The sequence below is a fragment of the Daphnia carinata genome, chromosome 10 (genome assembly GCF_022539665.2).
Source record: "Daphnia carinata strain CSIRO-1 chromosome 10, CSIRO_AGI_Dcar_HiC_V3, whole genome shotgun sequence".
In the NCBI taxonomy this organism is placed as follows: domain Eukaryota; kingdom Metazoa; phylum Arthropoda; class Branchiopoda; order Diplostraca; family Daphniidae; genus Daphnia; species Daphnia carinata.
In genome coordinates, this window is record NC_081340.1 from 6,181,787 (window position 1) to 6,202,248 (window position 20,462).

Genomic DNA, 20,462 nt, shown 5'->3' on the forward strand with positions numbered 1-20,462 from the left:
GGTATTTTCCCTGCTTTCGCCCCAAGGGTTTTCAGTCTCACGTGCTTATTACATAGCAGACGTAACAGTTGGATGCCAAGCGCCCCGAATCCAAACAAAACAGTAAAAGCAGCTCGTGAGCTCTGCTGTGTTTAGCCCAGTCCCAGGCAGAGTCAGGTGCAAGAGATTCGTCCCCGGCTTCGTTTTCGCTTTCCACCATTGACGCTTCTGTCTACCCGTTCTGATTTGGAGTCACGTCGATAATGGAGCTGAACGTGTGGGTGAGTATATGTTACGTTAAGGGCTTTTTTTATGGCCTAATTTCGTGAGGAAATTAATGGCGAGTAGAGTTCACGGAAAAGAAGTGAACACTATACACAGCCATCGTGGTTTGACAACGAATCCAAAATGGAGAGTTGCAAGTCATGTAACTAATTCGGGTTAGTCCCCCATCCTGTTAAATCTCAAGTGTGACGTCATTGTCGGCTGTCGTCTGCTACAGTATGACTATTATCAATAAATTAGGCAACGTTGTTTAACTTCTAGGATGAACCGCCAAATTTGAATCTACGACATGAAACTGTTCCCGGTTGATTTGGTACCATTTAAAAATCTGATTTAATAAAAAAACAACCAATGATAAGTGAAACTTGAACGCCCTTGATGCTTATCATTTAATCGATATTTCATTTTTACAAGGTTTGAAAAGCAAAAACGAATAAAAAAGAAAAAAGCTTTCACTCCTCCAATGTGTCGATAACCTCTAGAGAGAATTAATTATCCCATGTTGATCGGTTATCAGACACAGATTGCCCAAAGATGTCCGCCTTTAATTTCCCATACAATTCCCTCAAGATTAATGACGTACACTATCGTCTAATTTTCTCGGAACGACGAGAGGAGGGGCTGTTTGTGCAATGACATCAGACGGAAATTTGCCCACTAATGCATACGCCTAGAATCCATTTATTTTCCTTTTTCCGGGGGTACGTTAAGTAAGTTTTTGACTTTTGTGGTGGAAAGATGGGCTCGAAAGACGAGAGACGACCTTTACTTTTAACTTTCGACCACAAAGGCCAACGCGCTTATTTCCATGTAAAAACGTTTGCAATCGATACGTGTGTATCAACAGAGTAACAATTAAAATTCATGTTTCTGAACATTGAAATTTGCTGTGCGATTTTTACAGGAAGGTGAATACAAGGCAGTGCCTACCAATCAACTGCTAGAGACAACCAAAAATGGCGGAGATGAGGTGCTCAACCTCTCGTCTTCAGGTGCAACACAACCGGTGACCTATTCATGGGAGAATTTGACGGTTTTTTACGAGACTACTCCGGGAAATTGCTTTACTCGACTATGCAAAAAATCTCCACCAATCCAAAAGAAGATCTTGGACAATGGTAAAAATAATTCAATCATTTTATCCGTTGTTCCCAAAAGTAAGATCTTTTGATTACGCAAAAATAGTAACGGGAATTGTCCGTCCTGGCGAGTTTTTGGCCATCATGGGAGCAAGCGGAGCTGGAAAAACGACTCTTCTCAATTGTTTGACTTTTAGGAACTCTGGCCAACTCAAAATATCGGGGGAGAGGTACTTAAATGGTGCTAAAGTCAACACGGATACGCTAGCGCGTATTTCCGGATACGTCCAGCAAGACGATCTGTTCATTTCGACCCTCACCGTCCATGAACATCTTCGATTTCAGGTGATTTCAGAGCATGAATATCTTAAAAATGAATCGACGGTTTTCAAAAAGATTTTGCTCTTCAATAGGCACTGCTCCGGATGGACACACATCTGACGTACGAAGAGCGGATGACTAGAGTGGATGACGTATTAAATGAATTGGGATTAACCAAATGCTCTGGTTCGATGATCGGCCATCCGGAAAGAGGAATCAAAGGCATTTCTGGGGGCGAACGAAAACGACTAGCATTCGCCTCAGAGGTACAAGGAATTAATTCAACATTGCCTAGCATTATTCTTTAAAAAATTTCAATTTTCTTAAAGGTCTTGACAAATCCTTCACTGATGTTTTGTGACGAACCAACATCAGGTCTAGATTCTTACATGGCACAAAACATTGTCCAGGTAAAACATCAAAAATTACATTTCAAAACAGCTCAATTCTTCAATTTTCTCTTTAAAAAAGGTGTTGAAAAACATCGCATCGACGGGCAAGACAGTTGTCTGCACGATTCATCAACCATCATCTGAGGTCTTTGCTCTTTTCGATCGAATCCTTTTAATGGCCGAAGGTAGGACTGCCTTTCTCGGTCCAGTCAGTGACGCCCTTTCCTTTTTCTCTGCCCAAGGAATGCCCTGCCCACCCAATTACAATCCAGCTGATTATTACATCCATACGCTGGCTTCCATCCCCGGCCACGAAGCGGAATCCAAGAAGAAAATAAAAGAGTTTTGCGATGCTTACGATTTATCTGATGCGGGAAAATCGGTTCGGGAAATGGTCATAGCGAATCGATCAGTCAAATCATCAAGATCACAAGAATTAGATGTGGAGCCAGTTAAAATTCAACGTTCGCCTTACAAAGCTTCGTGGTTCGCGCAATTGAGAGCTGTCATGTGGAGATCTTTTCTATCTGTCAGAAGGGAGCCGGCAGTTTTGAAAGTCAAGGCATTCCAAACGATCGTAATTCACATTTCCCATTTTTACTCAAGGCATCCTCATCAATAACGAAATTTTTGTTTGCAGTTTATTGCCAGCTTGATTGCGCTCATTTTTCAAGGGCAAACGTACGAATTCCAGAATGTCCGCAATTTTCAAGGAGCTCTGTTTGTATTCCTCACCAACATGACATTTCAGAGTGTCTTTGGAGTCATCAACGTACGTTTAAAAAAAAATTCAATAAAATAAAAAGAATAATACCACTTTACGCGCAATAGGATATTACGTTGGAACTGCCCGTTTTCTTACGAGAACATTTCAATGGAATGTACCGAACGGATATTTACTTTCTGTGCAAGACGACGGCCGATCTTCCCGTTTATATTATTTTCCCTTTCATTTTCGTTGCCATCCCTTATTACGTGATTGGATTAAATCCCGATGTCGGAAGATTTTTTATCGCTTGCGGTATAGTCATTCTCTTGGCCAACGTGGCTACATCCTTCGGTAATGAATTCACTCCCAACGTATTTTAACAACAATAAACCAACATTCGAATTTTTAGGTTACGTGATCTCTTGCATGACTAGCTCGACACGAGTTGCTCTGGCCGTTGGTCCGCCCTTCATCATCCCCCTGTTGTTGTTCGGTGGTTTCTTTCTGCGCAACGGTTCTGTGCCCGTCTATTTCGATTGGCTTCGCTACGTCTCGTGGTTCATGTACGCCAATGAAGCTCTCTCAATTAATCAATGGAATGGCATTAGTTTCAACGATACAATGTCTCCTTGTCCCCAACACATTTGCACGGAAGATTACATTTTGAAACAATTTGACTTCAACCAGGTACTTCATTTTTTAAAATTCTATTTTCAGGAATTTGTATTAATTTTGTTTTAATTACAGGACAATTTTTACCGCAACATTGGCTGTCTTTTCGCTCTCTTCGTTGGATTCAGAATTATTGCCTTTTTAGTATTATTGAAGAAAACCTATCGTAAAAACTAAATGCCATCCATAGGAAAATTGAATCTCACACACCATCGAACAAAATGTAACAAAATCTCGTTCGTGACATCCCCTCCATGGAAACGAAATTATTCAAGTTTACAGTTGCCATTTGTTAGCACAATGCACAAAATTGTACCAACATTACGTACAGCAACGCTATATAAGTTAAAAATTTCTGTTTGAAAAACAGAATAAAACGCACAAGCAAAAACATTGCCATCAATTCAGAAAAGAAAGATAAGATAAGAAAGTAAGGAGACATTCAACCCTTTTCTATTAGCACATTTTAAAAAGCGATTAGCTAATGTATCGTTCCTATCCCGATATCGTTCGAAACTCAATTACTAAAAGACGAGACGGACTACCACCCCTCTACTACTACGTATCGCGTATGCATTTAACACATCCGAATTAACAAAGGCGTATCGAGCGGTTGGCGCGAAGCCCTGAAAATGACCGACAACAAAGCAAAACAAGACGGAAAAGAAAACAAAAGCCGTTCGATACGTTAGAAGGTTTCGTCGCCATTTAAGTGTGCGATAGTGTCTTCTTAGACAGCCATACGAGTCATTCATCAACGAGCATCGAAAGACTAGAGTTTTATCCTTTTTTTTTTAAATAGACAAAGACTTTCAGAGTTCAAAAACTGGCAACTGAACTCTTGACTTTTAACTGGATTTTGCATTTTAACTGGTGTGTATCAAGTTGAATAACTGCATTGCCAAAAGATATAAAATCGAAAGCACAACGTGATGGCTTTTGAAAAGGAAAAGCAACGGTTGTTGCAGACATCTCGTCGTAGTGGCTACTCATCAATTCGAGTAAGTTCTTAAGTGTCTCTCAATTATTAAGTTTAGTCAGTTATTGTAATGTTGGCTAGCGTTTGCTTGAGACAAATGAAATCCCAATAGAATTTTTAACGACGTAAATTATACGGCACGGAAACAAGTTGAATTTTGAAATGGATCAGATAAGCATTTGTGACACATCCAAAAGTTATGCCAAGTCATAACCACTACTGTGAACACCTTCCAGCTTATAGTTCAAACATCACTAGGTTCAAGTTGAATTTCACAATCAGTGATACTACAAGATAAGCAATCAAACCGTTTTACGCTGGCATTACATAACTAAATTCATTACATACTAAAAGCCCTCGTTACGTAACGAGGACTTTTAGTTCGAAGACAACGAGGACCTTTCTTTTTAAATTTTGAATTCGAGCGAACCAATGATATTTTTTAAAAAATTTCAAATGGCTTCAATGGAAATTCGATAAATATTTGCAAGTAACGTCATTTAGTCAAAACAAACGAAACAAAGCTACGACGCCATTTTTTAATTAATAAAAAAAAATTATTTAGGGCGATTCCCGACCACAGAAACAAGCGAGCAACGGCAAAGATGATTTTGCTGTTGCTTTTACAACAACTCAACCAGCTACTTATTCGTGGGAAAATATTGAAATCTATTTGGAAACAAGTCAAGGCAATTGTTTCAAACGATCACCACCAGTTCAAAAACGAATTCTCGATAATGGTACGTAATTTTTTTCAAATATAGTTTACGCTATGCAAATTAATCTTTTCTTCTGTTTCAATTACAAGTCACTGGATGTGTCCGTCCTGGAGAATTTCTGGCCATCATGGGAGCAAGTGGAGCTGGAAAAACGACTCTTCTAAATTGCCTAACATTCAGAAACACTGGCAAACTCAAAATACTCGGCCAACGATTCCTCAACGGAGAAACTGTTAACACGGACACATTGGCCCGAATTTCCGGCTACGTCCAGCAAGACGACCTATTCGTCCCTACGCTTACAGTCAAAGAGCATCTACAATTTCAGGTTTGTTTCGTTTTTAAAAAATAGGAAAAGGGAGTTTGAATTAACAATCAATTTCAGGCTCTTCTAAGGATGGATAAATATTTAACGTACAGCGAAAGGATGACTCGCGTTGGACAGGTAATTCATGAGCTAGGACTCACTAAATGTGAAAACACTGTTATTGGCAATCCGGAAAGAGGAATCAAAGGCATCTCGGGAGGCGAGAGGAAACGATTGGCTTTCGCCTCAGAGGTATCAACACCATACAAATATAATTTTATGCAACAATTTAATCGTTGCTTGAATTTAAAAAAAAAAACAGGTTTTGACTAATCCTTCATTGATGTTTTGTGATGAACCCACCTCAGGATTAGATTCTTACATGGCACAGAACATTGTTCAGGTGAGTGGTCTTCAAGGAATTTAATTGTAAATCAAAAGAGACGAGCTTCCGAATTTATTAGGTGTTGAAAAACATCGCATCGACGGGCAAGACAGTTGTCTGCACGATTCATCAACCATCATCTGAGGTCTTTGCTCTTTTCGATCGAATCCTTTTAATGGCCGAAGGTAGGACTGCCTTTCTCGGTCCAGTCAGTGACGCTCTTTCTTTTTTCTCATCCCAAGGATTGCCCTGCCCACCCAATTACAACCCAGCTGATTATTACATCCATACGCTGGCCACAGTGCCCGGCCAGGAAATAGAATCGAGAAAAAAGAGCAAAGAGATCTGTGATGCTTACGAATCATCACAGTCTGGGCAGCAAATTTTAGAAATTGTTAAAGCCAATCGTTCTCTTAAATTATCGGAAAGTCAAGAATTTCATCTGGATGAAGTGAATGTTAGAAAATCCCCATACAAGGCCTCATGGGTCGCTCAATTCCGCGCGGTGTTTTGGCGATCCCTCATTTCCGTCCTCCGCGAGCCAGCAGTTTTAAGAGTCAAAGCTTTCCAAACAATTGTAAGTCTAACCCCCCCCCCCAAAAAAAAAAAAAATCAGAACAGTTACAAACTAAATTTTGATGACGGTTTAAAATTTAGTTTATATCAATACTCATCGCTCTGATCTACCAAGGACAAACACTTCAATACGACAATGTGCGCAACATCCAGGGAGCCCTTTTCATTTTCTTGACAAACATGACATTTCAAAATGTCTTCGGAGTTGTTAACGTAAGTTCCATCACCCATCAATTCACTGCCCATTCTGATTGCTTCTTTTTTTTTTTTTTAATTAGGTAATTACAAGTGAACTGCCGATATTTTTACGAGAACATTTCAATGGAATGTACCGAACGGATATTTACTTTCTGTGCAAAACCCTCGCTGATTTGCCTGTCTACGTTGTTTTCCCGTTCATTTTCGTCACCATTCCGTACTACGCCATAGGATTAAATCCGGAAGCTGAAAGATTTTTTATCGCTTGCGGCATTGTCATCCTCGTTGCTAACGTAGCAACATCATTCGGTAAAAAAAAACGGAAATAATATTGACAAAGATAAATTGAAATGATTTTTTACGTCCGCAGGCTACATGATTTCATGCCTAGCTGGCTCAACACAAGTCGCACTTGCGATGGCTGCCCCCCTTATTATTCCTTTGCTGCTATTCGGTGGTTTTTTCCTGCAAAACGGAGCAGTGCCTATCTATTTTGACTGGATGCGATACATCTCTTGGTTCATGTACGGCAACGAAGCGCTTTCTATCAATCAGTGGGTCGGCGTCCGCTTCAACGACACAGTCTGTCCTAACGGCGTTTGCACAGGAGAACAAATATTGAAAAATTTCGATTTTGATCCGGTAAGTTTTGATTTACGCAATAATTTTACATTCGGGAAATTATTAATTTTTTTTTTACTTTTTCAGAATTTATTCTATCGTGACATTGGAGGTCTATGCGGATTGATTGTCGGTTTCCGCTTTTTAGCATTTTTCGCATTGCTGAGCAAAACTTACCGCAAAAATTAAATTTTTATTTCCTTTTTTTTATCGAGTGCAAATTTACTTCGAGTCAATTATCTCCCTTTTTAATAATGACGAACCCACCCAGCCTCCTCATTATTTAAATATTTTATTTCGTAATAAATCTTATCTACTCCATAAGAATTCTTTACTTTTCGAGCGATAATTTATTTGGTGAATGAAATATTATATTTTACCCTAATTTCAAACGAACGCCATTGCCCAAGGTTTAAACATGCAGCGAAATTTAAAGCTTTTGGCGCTACAAAAGTTATTCAAGAACTGAAAAAAACTCGTTTACGTTTTAAAAAATTTCACACAAAATAAATTAAGAAACATTTAGAAGGAGCGGTTATCTTGAAACAGACAAGCCGTGATTTAAATCAGATCTTAAAATATTTTATGTTTCAGCTCAAATTTGCCAGTCACTTTGATCAACTTTGGCCTAGAAGTTTTAGTCTCTACGTGATAGATTTGAAAGATAACGATTAACAACATAGCCTGGTGCGCAACAAACGAGATAAAACTACGGTATTTATTAAGGTGGGAGTATCGGGACACGCTGTGCAGTCAAGTAACTTGTGCCACACTGAACTACAAGTCGTCTTTTGCAAGCCATAAAAATGGACCTCCATACAGAAAAAAATAAGGACGGCCACTCGTTAAATCCAACGTTTGTCAATCTGGGGTTCGACGATACGGTAAGTTATTTACAGGATTACGATTGAAAATTGAAAAATACTGAAGAATCACAACAATTTATGCTTAAAACCAATTGATTAAGGGGGAAATCATGGAATCAAGCAGAAAATCGAGCCTAGGAGAAAAGAAGGACTCGAGTATCACATTAAGGAGATCGCAGCCTGTGACGTACTCGTGGGAGAATATCGAAATTTACTTAGAAAAAAAACAAGGCAATTGTTTTAAGCGTCAACCGCCAATTCAAAAACGAATTTTGGACAATGGTAAAACAAAACCGCATGGCATGTTGAACACAAAAACAATCTCTCCCTTTTTATCTTTAAATTCAGTCACCGGATGCGTTCGACCCGGTGAATTTTTGGCTATTATGGGAGCCAGTGGAGCTGGAAAAACGACTCTTCTCAATTGTTTGACTTTCAGAAACACGGGGAAGCTCAAAATAACGGGTGAAAGGTTTCTGAACGGAGCAAAAGTGAACACGGATACATTAGCACGTATTTCTGGCTATGTCCAACAAGACGATCTATTTATCCCCACGCTTACTGTCAAAGAACATCTGGAATTCCAGGTAAACAAGGCAAGATGCAAACCAAAATCAAAAACAAAAAAACTCAAGTTGTGGTCTTCTATTCTAGGCTCTATTGCGTATGGAAAAGCATTTAAGTTACGATGAACGAATGATCCGCGTCGGGGAAGTGATTCACGAATTAGGACTCCGCAAGTGTGAAAATACAGTAATTGGCAATCCCGAAAGAGGAATCAAAGGTATTTCTGGGGGAGAAAGAAAACGACTCGCATTTGCTTCAGAGGTATTTAAAAATCAAAATTTTACAAGTAAAAATTTCAAAACAAAATATTTTTCAATCAAAAAAGGTTTTGACAAATCCTTCACTGATGTTTTGTGACGAACCAACATCAGGTCTCGACTCTTATATGGCACAAAACATTGTCCAGGTAAACAATAAGAAATTACATTTCAAAACAAGAAGCTCAATTCTTCAATTTTCTTTTTTAAAAAAGGTGTTGAAAAACATCGCATCGACGGGCAAAACAGTTGTCTGCACAATTCATCAACCGTCATCTGAAGTCTTTGCTCTTTTCGATCGCATCCTCTTAATGGCTGAAGGTAGAACGGCCTTTCTCGGTCCAGTCAGCGAGGCCCTGAATTTTTTCTCTGCCCGGGGATTACCCTGCCCGTCAAACTACAATCCAGCCGATTACTACATTCACACGCTAGCCACAGTGCCGGGCCAGGAAGTGGATTCGAGGAAAAAGAGCAAAGACATCTGTGATGCTTACGAATCATCTCAGGCTGGGCAACAAGTTCTCGAAATTGTGAAAGCCAATCGTTCGCTGAATTCAACCGAGAGTCAGGAATTCGAACTCGCAGAAGTTAAAGCAAAAAAATCCCCTTACAAGGCATCTTGGTTCGCCCAGTTCAGGGCCGTCCTATGGCGATCCGTCATTGCCGTGGTCAGGGAGCCCGTTGTTCTGAGAGTCAAGGCTTTTCAGACTATCGTAAGTTTTACGCGTAAAAAGTTATGATTGGACTTTATAAAAATGTAATTTAAAAATAGTTCATTTCAGCCATTATCGCTCTGATCTACCAAGGGCAGACACTTGAATTTGATAATGTACGAAATATTCAAGGTGCTCTATTCATATTTCTCACAAATATGACTTTTCAAAATGTTTTTGGAGTTGTCAACGTGAGTTTTTACAACAAGAATATTTCAAATGATTTAAAAAACAGGAAAAACAATTTTAAAAATTTACGATAGGCAATTACCGGCGAATTGCCGATATTCCTGCGGGAACACTTCAACGGGATGTACAGGACGGACGTTTACTTTATATGCAAATCTATAGCTGATCTTCCCTTGTTTATCCTTTTCCCTTTCCTTTTTGTTTTGATTCCTTACTTTGCCATCGGATTGAATCCCGCAGCTGACAGATTTTTTATAGCCTGCGGAATTACCATCCTCGTTGCCAACGTCGCCTCATCGTTCGGTATTCAAAAAAAGATTATTTAGCCCCACCCTGTACTAATACCGGCAATTGGGATTTATCTTTGAGGATTCATGATTTCCTGCCTAGCTGGATCAACCGATGTTGCTCTCGCTTTAGCACCCCCATTAGTTATTCCTTTATTGCTGTTTGGAGGATTTTTCCTTTCGAATGAGGATGTGCCTGTCTACTTCGATTGGATGCGCTACATCTCGTGGTTTATGTACGGCAATGAGGCACTGTCCATCAACCAGTGGGTCGGCATCAGCTTCAACGACACTAGTTGTCCAGATAACATGTGCACAGGGGAGCAAATTTTAGCATCGTTTGACTTTAACCCGGTAAAAAAAAAGTTTTAAATTCAAATATTACGTTTTGTGGACGCAGGTGCAATTTTTACTGACGTATTTTTTACATTTTAGGATTACTTTTACCGCGATATTGGTGGACTGTTTGCTCTAATTCTCGCATTCCGTATTCTAGCATTTTTAGCACTTCTTCGCAAAACCTATCGCAAAAATTGAATTTTACTGCTTCATATTTCCGAAACAACTTGACAATCAACATCCAAGTCATAACTCTGCTCTAGCAACGAGCTGTTCAAACAAGCAAAACGGTGTAGTTATACCGATTCAACAATTTGTTAATTAAATTAAAATTTCGCGCAAATGTTCATTACATGGTAAACTTAAAATTTTTTGGGCACCAATGAGAGCATCAAGAACAAAATTCACAATTTTACAAAATACACCCGAAAGCAGAGTTGACCAAGCCAAACCAGCCAGTTTGCACATTTCAGACAATAGGATGGCTACGAAGCTTTGGAAAAGGGCTTCTTTTGCATTGAAATTACAGATATTTAATGGAACATTGTGTGGTAGCAAAAGGAAACACAATTCTAGTAATAGTAGAGTTTTCCTACCTTAGAATCCTCCATAACGAACAGCTTGAAATCTCCAATGCTTCGTCCAAGGGTTGCACCCACGAAATGCCCTAAACTGAAATATGTTAGTCTACAAAATTAGATCATGTCCATGTAACACTTACCAAGTGGACACTGGGGCCAGGACTAGAGAAAAGTTCTGGGGTTCACGTAACCATAAAATCACAATTTGGCCATTTAAGGCATGACAAGTCTTGCAATGGCAACTTATGGTAATTAAACATTTCTACAATCAGTTTCTGCTCTGGTCTTGCACTTTGTTCATGATAGAAGTTCACTGATAGAATTGATTCTCAGTTTTAGTTTCAGAAGTTCAGCATTGGGCGCAGTTGTTACGTTTATAAGCTATTGGTTAAAAAAAAAACATTACGAAGAACGATATCACTAAACAAAAGGCACTAACGAAGGCAACGACAATTAGATCAATCTCGTTTTATCAGAAACTTTATGACGCGCCTAAAAAAACCATCTTAACTGGTCGACTATCATTTGAATACAACGAGAAACGTGCAGTTTGAGCGCCTAAACTGTAAAAGGCAAATATCGATTTTCCATAGGCAGCCAGTACTTCCGTTACTACATTTTTACACGCGTTGCCAAATGCTTTTTAAACTGGTATTTTATTTTATGCAAATTATAATTTACTGGGAATTTCTTGGAAGCAGCATAAACAAAAATTTAAAAAAAGGAAACAATAAAGATACAGGCAAAGTGTTTACTTTTTTCAATGGAATTTAGCTATTTATTTTTGCAGAACAACGTTGCCATTCGCCATGGCGTATTTGTCTTGAAGTCGATTCTTTTTTTAACACTGCAGATTCGAATATTTTACTAGATCAATGCAGTATATGAATAATAAATTTTACAAAAGATATAGGTCAATAGAAATTCATTTATTCAATGTACAAAATGCAATTAAAAAAACATATGTCCCCCTTAGTATGGATTCTGATGTTACAAAGTTATTACAAGTAGTCTACCAGTTATTTCTGAAGACTTACTATTATCATTTGTTTCATTGGTATGTGCCACTGATTCCATTTACAAAAGATGTTCTTTTCACTCAGTCTGTATTAAGTCAGCAACATATTTGATGACCAGAAAAGAAAAAAATACAGGACTATTTTGGAAAACGCAGCTTTATACCCAAGCCATTTAACAAACCAGTGATAAGACACAGAAATATTCATGAGATAAGCGAGTTATAAATTCTTAGGGTGTTGAAACAATAAAAAATAATAACTGAAAAAAAAATGCTATTTGTGGTCGTCTTGAAAATTTTCTTCGGAGTAATATTTCGATTCAGTTTGGCCAAATCTTTCAAGTTCAGATCGTTCACGATTTCTCAATTCCTTCAACCAGATGCGATCTGCCGCAGATGGACCTGGATACGGTGGTTCCTGTTCAATGTACCATTAATTTAGAGATGTTTCTATGCACATGGAAAACATTTGTTCCAGCTGTACCTGCAACTCAACATCAGGGGGCGTATGAGGTCTAAATTGAATTTCCAAACGAACGTCTTTCACGCCGTATGGGTTCACTCGATAAATCAGATAATCATACAGATACATGTCACTTGCAGTTAACTGATGGAAACCAATTGCTGTGTCTGAACAGCAGTCAAAACCCTAAAGCAACACCAGTAAACGTGCAAGTGATGGGCTAGTGATCATAGCACTTAAAAATACATACACCTTGAATTGGATAGTAAGAAGGATGCATGTCCCATAACCACGTATCCTCTACTATACCCAAAGTTAAATGGATGGGGAGAGAAACTGGTAGGAACCTATTTCTCCCATAGGAGTCTCTGGTATCCATCCCTTCGCATTTCATATTTTCCATACAACGACCTGTTGAAATGCAAGGTTTTTTCCTAATTTAACCCTATTGACAAATTCTATAAAACAATACAAACCGATTTCAACATCCTCTGGCCATTCAGTAGCACTGCATTTTGTTGGGTCCTCTAGTCCAATTTCAACAAATCTTCTCAGGGCCTCTTTGCTCAATACGTAGCCTATTTTCATTACAAGGTTGTATAACACCTGTGCTAAGTCCCTCGAGAAAATTTTATATAACCTGATCCGCCTTGCATGTAGCCGCTTTTTATATAAGCCTTGAACTTGTGACCAAAGTACAAAGGATCGGACGTATTGAATATGGACAGATAATAACGAAGATTTTCCAAAATGACGAACCTATGAATCACATGAATTTCCAATATTTAAATATTAATTTTAAAAAAGTCATTTGAATTTTTTATACGAGTCGTCATCAGCTTTTAGGAACCAATCAGCTTCCTCGCGATAATGTTCCCAGACGTAGCGAAAGGCTTCTCTTGTCTTTCCCCACAAGTTATCATAACCTTCGACAGCGGCTATCTTGACGGTTGGCAATCTATTGTCTGGTTTCCTTTATTTATTTGATTATTTCATAACAGAATCGAAATAGACAACCAAACTACCTGTTTCCGTGCTAACGAAGACTAACTTATTGCATCTTTTTCCCCACGTATTTTTGACGTGGCGGGCTTTCTTCCAATGGTTCCTCGGCGCAGTCATGATCCAGCACAAAACTCTTATTTTGGTGAACATTTCTCTTGCCAAATCATCGCGAACTAAAAAAAAATAAAATAAAAATGATTCGTGAATCTTCAGTTATAAGCATTGCAAAATTTGAATACTTACTTGTGTCATAGGGTTCCATAACTGTATTGAAAGAAAGATTAGATTGCCCACTTCGATAGAACTTAATTAATTGATTTGAAAGTATACTAGATTGATGGTCGGGAGAAAACCATGAAGTAGAATGAAAAAATTGCAAGAGGACAAAAGAAACTAACAGTTCCAAACTGTAGCGCAAAAACAGTTTCATATTACGAAACAAAAAATGAGGATCTACTCAGCCAGTTGCGTAGAAGGACAATACTTGTGTAATTGTGAGGCGAATAGTTTTCCTCTATTTTTTTTTTTGATTCTCTTAACACGTGGATTACACCTGAGCAAACTGCGAGCTCGTTTAAATGCAATTATTCCATGACGTCAATAACACAACATCTGTTCCGATTGTAGGGATATCAAATAATAAATAGGCTACATATCCCTCCTACTACCCTTGCGCGTACATTCATTTGTCACCATTTGGTTGTCGGTTACTCGGTTTAATTCAACCGTAGGAAATGGTACCTGTCAGTAACCGACTGATATGTTAAACAAATGAGTTTTTTTTTTCGGATGTCGCTAAACTACCAAAATTCTCGCAATATCCATCGAATTTCATCGAATGGTTAAGCGTGAATAATAGTTTATTGCATCCCCAATTGATGCTTAAATTCATCTCAACAGAACACAGCTAGGTACTACATGAAACATTTGAAGTAGTTAAAAAACGAGGGGAATATAAAAAGTAATTAAGCTTAAAACCCAACCACCAGAAAGGCAATTATAAACCACCCAAACTTTCAAAAAAAAGAAACAAGAAAAAAAAAAGTAGGAAACCGAGGGGATCGAACCAGATAGAACGTTTGTTAACGTATACAATGGCCTCGTCGTCGGGGAAGGAGATTCAACATTGAGGTTACCTATTGTAATTTTTCCTGTAAAAAAAGAATGCAAATATTATTACTGTTATTGTGCTCAGTTGAGTGATATCAGTTCAAAATACCTTGGGGGGACTAACGACCATATTTTTAGCCGCCACTAGGGCATTGAGAACGAGGGGGAATTCAGCTTGAAGAAATTTTTCAGTTCTTTCCAGCATGTTATCTGATGTCAGGGTCTAATGTACACATGGGAATGACCTCGATAAGAAACAGTCATCTTTGTAGCAATAGTAAATTCTTACTTGAATGACTTGGGTAGCAAAGTCCAACGTAGCAGCCAGAGCGAGGGAAAGCTGAAGGCGAAGTGCTCTAACGGGCTGGGAATCCAGAATTCCAATCGTAGCGCTGATAGCGCCACGGATATAATGCACACATTGGTTAGCGAAATAGCTAGCCAGGAAGACGACGTCGTCAAACCAATTGCTTTGACCTTTCCTATCGCCATCAGCTGATCCACGATAGTATGTAGCAACTTCATGCAACTTAACGCTCACGCTTTTCACCATTAACTCTTGCCAATTCAGTTGTATCTAAAGTTATAATTATAAGATGCGTTTAAACAAAACGGAATTCAATTTAGCATTATCGACACTTACCCATCCGAGAAGATCTACCAGACCGCCAATTGCAACCAAAGCATTACAAGCTTGATGGTATAAAGTCTGCTGAGCGCGAGATAAAAGACGATTCTGAACTTTGATTAGGGCGTCGAAGCTTCGACGAATAGTCCACATGATTTTTCCTGACGGTTTTGCCGGAACAACAGGACCTGGAGGGATAACGCATTATAAACATGTCTGACGTCGGACTTAATTTGACATTACTTACTATCAATCACGGTTTCGCCGGTAATGGGGGGAATGAAATAGTCAATGAAATCATGAACAGTAGAGATGCTGAATTCCACCGTATTGAGCGTCAACCGTCCGAGGCGGTTGTCAAGCAGCCTATCCGTTGCTCCGGAAACAACGTCAACGGCAGAGGAAACCCCACTTTGAACAGGTTGTAACTTTCCGTTAACGTACGAACGAGTATTTGTCATAATCTGCATATAACGGACAGATAAAGGATTTTCTCGCAATTATAATGGGGTGTAATTAAGCATACTTCTTCCGTAGTCTTGGTGACAACTGGCAATGTTTCTTCTACTTTGTCTAAAGTTTTGCAGGCCAGCGTGTCAACAGCATGGATAGGCCCCTCAAAAGTATTTTGGACGATGGGCAAAACACGACTGGCAGCGAAGTTAATAGTATCTTCCGCGGTGGACCAAGTCTTCTTAATCAGCGACGGACTCGAATCCTAAATTGTTATTTACAAATAAATGTGTTTTAACATCAACACATAATTACAATTCTATCAAATAGTGTGATACCTTTGCTTTCATATATGTATCAGAAGCATAGTCAATAGCTGAGTGAACAACAGGAAGGTTGGCTACTCGAGACAAGAACTCTGGCATTTGGGGAGTTTCAGATTGAACCATGATGTTTGATGTCTCAGATGTTTCTGGTACAACTGGCTTGTCCTTGATATTCCTTTTCCCTTTAAGACGATATTTATGATGCATGATCACTTAAAAAATAACACTGTAATAAATAGCACACTGTTAAAAGATAACTACAATAGAAATTACAAAGCAGAAATTATGGTTGTTTTTGTAAAACTTTTACAAGAACACTCAGTCACAACTCCATCTTAACAAAAAAAGTGTCTCAGTCAACTATGTTTATCACTTATGCTATTCACGTTAATTATATTTACCTTACGCTAATAAAATGAAAGACTCACGCTACGGGTGAAACCGGTCGAATGCTGGAACTCTGCACAAGTACCACTCAGGACAACGGACCACTGTGTCACTGAAATCAAAACGCGATGACGACGACTTATGTAGTGGGAAATGTGCTCCTGTTGCGACTGTTCGATGCACAAGTGTTCAAAGGAATTGAAATGGAACATCTTTTCATTCGCTGTCAATACATGCACATCGCGTTTCTCTTTTGCGATATGGCGTTAGTCAGACGTACTGCTAAATCAAGGTCATTGATAGGCTTTTTCGACATTTAGCCTCCTGTATACGACTTTTATTTCTTGGTAATTCTGTTGTGACTTCGCTTCTCTGCCTCTTATCGTTCCTAGATTACTCCACCCCCCTCTTGCCCACGTGTATGCCCCTTAATGTCGTTTCCTAAGGGGTAAACCGGGAGACATTGCCAAACAATTTTGAATTTAAAAAATACTTCGCATCGCGCCGTCACCAATCGATTTCGTAATAAACATATATAAAAATTGAGGCGTTATAGAAACATCAAGTGTATTTTCTCACACAGCAGGAACAGTAATCAAGAAGGTTGAACGAAATGACAATAGAAGAAAGCATTGGAATTTTATGCGGTCCATTTTAAACAGCGAGTGTCTTGATGAGTTCCCAAGCACTTTACACTACAATATCTTGCGCCACATGATAAACAGGTATAATTACAAATAAATCCACACACAGCACAAAAATGACGTTCAGGAAACTTGGAAGGTGGAACTTGAGCTGAAACATAGTTTGGAGGCTCTGGTCGATTCATTTGTTCCTCTTCCAACAACTGAGCAAATGACTTTCGAAATCTGATAGAAATTTTTTAAAGATTAATTATGAAATGTATTAACAATGAATACAGAAAATACCTCTGTTTGAAGATCTCAAAATTTTTTGATTTCCTCCTGCGTGTCTGTTTACCATCTAGTGATTCTTCAAACTTCGGGATCTTTTTGCTCAGTACTACAAAAACATTCTAGTTACAAACTCATCCACATAGGGTGAATACAAATTTACCTAAATTTGCATGGGGATCATCATGAAAGTTGTCTTGTTCTAGGGCTTCCAATGCTTTTCTTGCCCGTCTCCTTCGTGCTGCCTCATCCAGAACCCTTCTGGAGTTGGCATCCTTCTGACGTGCTGATTCCCTTTGGGCAGAGTTCATATTGTAGTTTAATTTAATCAGTTTCCCTTTCGGCCAAAGGAAAACTAATCCTATCCATCAAATCGTCGATTCTCGTTTGTAAAACTTCTAAATATTCAGGAGCAATGAACAAGTGAGTTTCATCCAAGTCTTGAAGAATGAATTTGTTTCCTAGCGCGTTAGTTTCGTCCAAATGTAGAAGAAGTTGTTTCATAGCAGCATCACTATATATAAATTCATATAGAATGACGTAAATTCTTTGGAAAATAAAATAGCTTTAATTTTTTATAGATCAACATACCATTCAACTAGGATTCCTTTCGTAACGTTCACCATTTTGGCATTTTTTGCTTTAAAGATGCACTGAATTGTTCGGCGCTAGATGGCAACTAAATACCAGGAGGCTGTATGTTTTATTTTATTTTTTTACAAACAAAAAAGATCTGAATTGTTATTAAAATACCAACGGATAAAAAATTTCCAAGATAAACCAGCAAAACCTTGAGTCTTAAAAAAAATGTATATTGAATACTGCAACCAGTATTGAGATACTAAGGAGAAATTCGGTGTAGAATTATAGAGACGCATCTTGGCTTCACACCATACATGGAAGAAAAAATCAAATGAAGGCAAGGGAGGAAAATAATCACTATAGTGACCAGAAAAAAGCATAGTATTATTTAAAATGTTGGCACTTGGATTGAAATTTTTTTATAGAAACTTAAGACGTCTTATTGGAAGGTATGAGTGCCAAGGATAGCGAAAGGATAATCCAAGAAAACGAACAGTCAAAAACATAGAGAAAAAATATTCCTTGTGGGATGATGAACCATAAAAAATTGCTATTCCTCCTGGTTCCATCATGCTATTGAGGTTGCTGTTGTTGCATTTGAGCTTGCATCTGAGCCAACATCTGTTGCATTCGTCGTAGCTCCGCCTCTTTTTCCTACAAGAAAACAATTTCACCAAATCAATCGAAAAACTTAACATTACCAAAGCCTGTTTTAATGCAAAATATTTGCTAACCTGCAGTATTTTTTCTTTCTCATTGATTTGCTCTGGGGCAGCTGGCGGTGCGGTAGAATTGGTTGGTCCGGCAGTTTTTCGATTTCCTGCTACTACACCTTTAGCAAGACGCTCTGATCGGTAATTTTCGTAATGTACATCTTGGGTGACTTCCTGAAGGTCTTGCAATTGTTGACTGATGAAATGAAATCGAAAAATATTAGTTCAACAGTCATGTGGCAGTAGCGTTACTTCGAGTTACATTAGCATCGTTCGAAGTTTAATGAAATCGCAGTGTTCGGGATTTTCCACTTCAACTACGCCCCATGGATACTGTCGCCCGCGGACCTTACGGCCTTTAACTTCAATCAATGTATTGGCTCCACATACAGCGAACGGCACGGCCTCCTTTAGTTGACGGACTTGCTCTTTGTAGTCTTCGTCTTCATCAGAATCGCAATCAGGTAACGGGTAAATCCGAATTCCATTGGCTTCAATTTCTTCCATAACCTACACAAATTGCATAAGAAGGTTATGATCACAATACAGTATGGTAGAAATTATACCCTTTTCTTTAGTCGAGCAATTTCTTTCTTAGTCAACATATCGGCTTTTGCGATGACGGGAACAATGTTTACTTTGTGATGTAGCATTTTCATAAATTGTGTATCGAGTGGTTTCAACCTATAAATTAATAACCAGATAACGAATCTGCGACATGCTACGGAGTAAACGCAGTTTTACCCATGCCCATATGGTGAAATAAAGTAGAAGCAGCAATGAACTCGGTTATCCACAATATTGCGACGATTCAGTCCACTTTCGTCCCGAAGGAAACGCTCAAATTGGTCATCAATGTACTGGATTATTGATCTAAAGCTGGTAAATATAGGAAGAAATTAAAATCAAATAGCAAGATTCACATTTACTGTAACAGGTCACATGGAAATTACCAGTCAGTGTTATCAATGGCATCTCCAAACCCAGGAGTGTCAACCACTGTAAGACGAAGCTTAACTCCTCTCTCTTCAATTTCCACAGTAGAAGCATCAATTTTGACTGTCTGCTTTGTGCGCTCTATTAAAAAATATATTGGGTGACATCTACTTAACATTTCTATGATCAAATGATGACAAACCTCCAGCTGATGGAATATTGCGCTCAGGATAAAGGTCAGTCAAGAACAGGCTATTGACCAAGGTTGATTTTCCAAGCCCAGTTTCTCCTGAGAAGTTCAGATCAGGCTTTTAAAATTTCTAACAAGCTAGTTTTAATAAACAAGTTTACTTACCGACAACCATTAAGGTAAACTCAAATCCTTTTTTAACTGATTTTCTGTGAACTTGGTTAGGTAAATTGGCGAATCCAACATATCCGGGCATTTCTGGGTTTGTGAACTGCTTTCGAGAAACGAATAAATTGTTTTATTGGAATCGTGGTTCAAAGCTATGCATAAAGTTAATATGCAGCTATGCAATTATGCAAAGTTAAGAAAAATAACGAAAGTACTACCCCGCCTGGATTTTTGATTGATTCCGCTGACATAACTGGTAAACAATGTTGTAATTGTAACAGGCAGGTTTAAACTTTTGCAGTTGTTAAAAATAGGAATCAAAAACGATGACAGTTATCAAATTTATCTAATAGTACGGCAGCAACAACGGCAGCGGTGGCGCTGCGATCTACTTGGGTGTGTGCGGACCTTTCGCCAATTGAAACGTCTTATCTTTTTCCCTGAAATTTAGTAAGATTAATGTTTGAAACTTCTTTTTAAAATAATGAATAAATATTTTCATAGCTCCACACAAAACTAAATAACGTTAGAATATATTCACTGTTTCG

At 38.5% G+C, this 20,462-nt stretch overlaps 8 protein-coding genes across 9 annotated transcripts; 3 read left to right on the forward strand and 5 right to left on the reverse strand.

Annotated features, from left to right (window-relative positions):
• The first annotated feature begins 19 nt into the window (after positions 1-19).
• Positions 20-3,632, forward strand: LOC130701295 (protein white-like). Its single transcript, XM_057523262.2, has 10 exons — positions 20-260; positions 1,169-1,382; positions 1,450-1,688; positions 1,757-1,930; positions 1,994-2,074; positions 2,136-2,633; positions 2,697-2,828; positions 2,888-3,116; positions 3,175-3,452; positions 3,513-3,632. Exons 1-10 carry the CDS (start codon positions 243-245, stop codon positions 3,612-3,614), a joined length of 1,965 nt encoding a protein of 654 aa, XP_057379245.1. The 5' UTR covers positions 20-242; the 3' UTR covers positions 3,615-3,632.
• Positions 3,633-4,191: 559 nt separating this feature from the next.
• Positions 4,192-7,509, forward strand: LOC130701294 (protein white-like). Its single transcript, XM_057523261.2, has 10 exons — positions 4,192-4,438; positions 4,982-5,156; positions 5,225-5,463; positions 5,521-5,694; positions 5,765-5,845; positions 5,907-6,404; positions 6,485-6,616; positions 6,682-6,910; positions 6,972-7,243; positions 7,310-7,509. Exons 1-10 carry the CDS (start codon positions 4,370-4,372, stop codon positions 7,409-7,411), a joined length of 1,971 nt encoding a protein of 656 aa, XP_057379244.1. The 5' UTR covers positions 4,192-4,369; the 3' UTR covers positions 7,412-7,509.
• A 468-nt stretch (positions 7,510-7,977) lies between these two features.
• On the forward strand, positions 7,978-10,657 carry LOC130701293 (protein white-like). The gene is made up of 10 exons (XM_057523260.1): positions 7,978-8,106; positions 8,190-8,370; positions 8,437-8,675; positions 8,743-8,916; positions 8,981-9,061; positions 9,128-9,625; positions 9,685-9,816; positions 9,889-10,117; positions 10,184-10,455; positions 10,537-10,657. Exons 1-10 carry the CDS (start codon positions 8,029-8,031, stop codon positions 10,636-10,638), a joined length of 1,986 nt encoding a protein of 661 aa, XP_057379243.1. The 5' UTR covers positions 7,978-8,028; the 3' UTR covers positions 10,639-10,657.
• Positions 10,658-12,169: 1,512 nt separating this feature from the next.
• Positions 12,170-14,204, reverse strand: LOC130701308 (glycoprotein-N-acetylgalactosamine 3-beta-galactosyltransferase 1-like). Its single transcript, XM_057523278.2, is given in 8 exon segments — positions 12,170-12,457; positions 12,524-12,688; positions 12,753-12,913; positions 12,979-13,126; positions 13,129-13,261; positions 13,329-13,467; positions 13,528-13,680; positions 13,751-14,204. Coding segments are annotated over 8 exon segments (1,230 nt in total). The 5' UTR covers positions 13,938-14,204; the 3' UTR covers positions 12,170-12,313.
• A 145-nt stretch (positions 14,205-14,349) lies between these two features.
• LOC130701314 (perilipin-2-like) lies at positions 14,350-16,556 on the reverse strand. 2 transcript variants are annotated; one of them, XM_057523287.2, is made up of 8 exons: positions 16,426-16,556; positions 16,037-16,206; positions 15,772-15,963; positions 15,493-15,709; positions 15,261-15,433; positions 14,907-15,194; positions 14,727-14,840; positions 14,350-14,658 (listed from the first exon to the last, which is right to left on the reverse strand). In XM_057523287.2, exons 2-8 carry the CDS (start codon positions 16,145-16,147, stop codon positions 14,644-14,646), a joined length of 1,110 nt encoding a protein of 369 aa, XP_057379270.1. In that variant the 5' UTR covers positions 16,148-16,206; positions 16,426-16,556; the 3' UTR covers positions 14,350-14,643. The 2 variants fall into 2 exon arrangements, with proteins under 2 accessions (XP_057379270.1, XP_057379269.1); XM_057523286.2 differs by lacking the exon at positions 16,426-16,556 and having other exon boundaries at positions 16,037-16,257.
• A 405-nt stretch (positions 16,557-16,961) lies between these two features.
• On the reverse strand, positions 16,962-17,636 carry LOC130701325 (zinc finger HIT domain-containing protein 1). Its single transcript, XM_057523299.1, has 3 exons — positions 17,489-17,636; positions 17,341-17,434; positions 16,962-17,280 (listed from the first exon to the last, which is right to left on the reverse strand). Exons 1-3 carry the CDS (start codon positions 17,634-17,636, stop codon positions 17,052-17,054), a joined length of 471 nt encoding a protein of 156 aa, XP_057379282.1. The 3' UTR covers positions 16,962-17,051.
• A 13-nt stretch (positions 17,637-17,649) lies between these two features.
• Positions 17,650-17,961, reverse strand: LOC130701334 (general transcription factor IIH subunit 5-like). Its single transcript, XM_057523308.1, has 2 exons — positions 17,917-17,961; positions 17,650-17,839 (listed from the first exon to the last, which is right to left on the reverse strand). Exons 1-2 carry the CDS (start codon positions 17,949-17,951, stop codon positions 17,650-17,652), a joined length of 225 nt encoding a protein of 74 aa, XP_057379291.1. The 5' UTR covers positions 17,952-17,961.
• A 155-nt stretch (positions 17,962-18,116) lies between these two features.
• On the reverse strand, positions 18,117-20,290 carry LOC130701341 (septin-1-like). Its single transcript, XM_057523315.1, has 9 exons — positions 20,133-20,290; positions 19,912-20,017; positions 19,759-19,845; positions 19,574-19,697; positions 19,365-19,499; positions 19,187-19,304; positions 18,883-19,130; positions 18,642-18,816; positions 18,117-18,561 (listed from the first exon to the last, which is right to left on the reverse strand). The coding sequence occupies exons 1-9, from the start codon at positions 20,163-20,165 to the stop codon at positions 18,481-18,483; spliced, it is 1,107 nt and encodes a 368-aa protein (XP_057379298.1). The 5' UTR covers positions 20,166-20,290; the 3' UTR covers positions 18,117-18,480.
• Between the last annotated feature and the right edge of the window lie 172 nt (positions 20,291-20,462).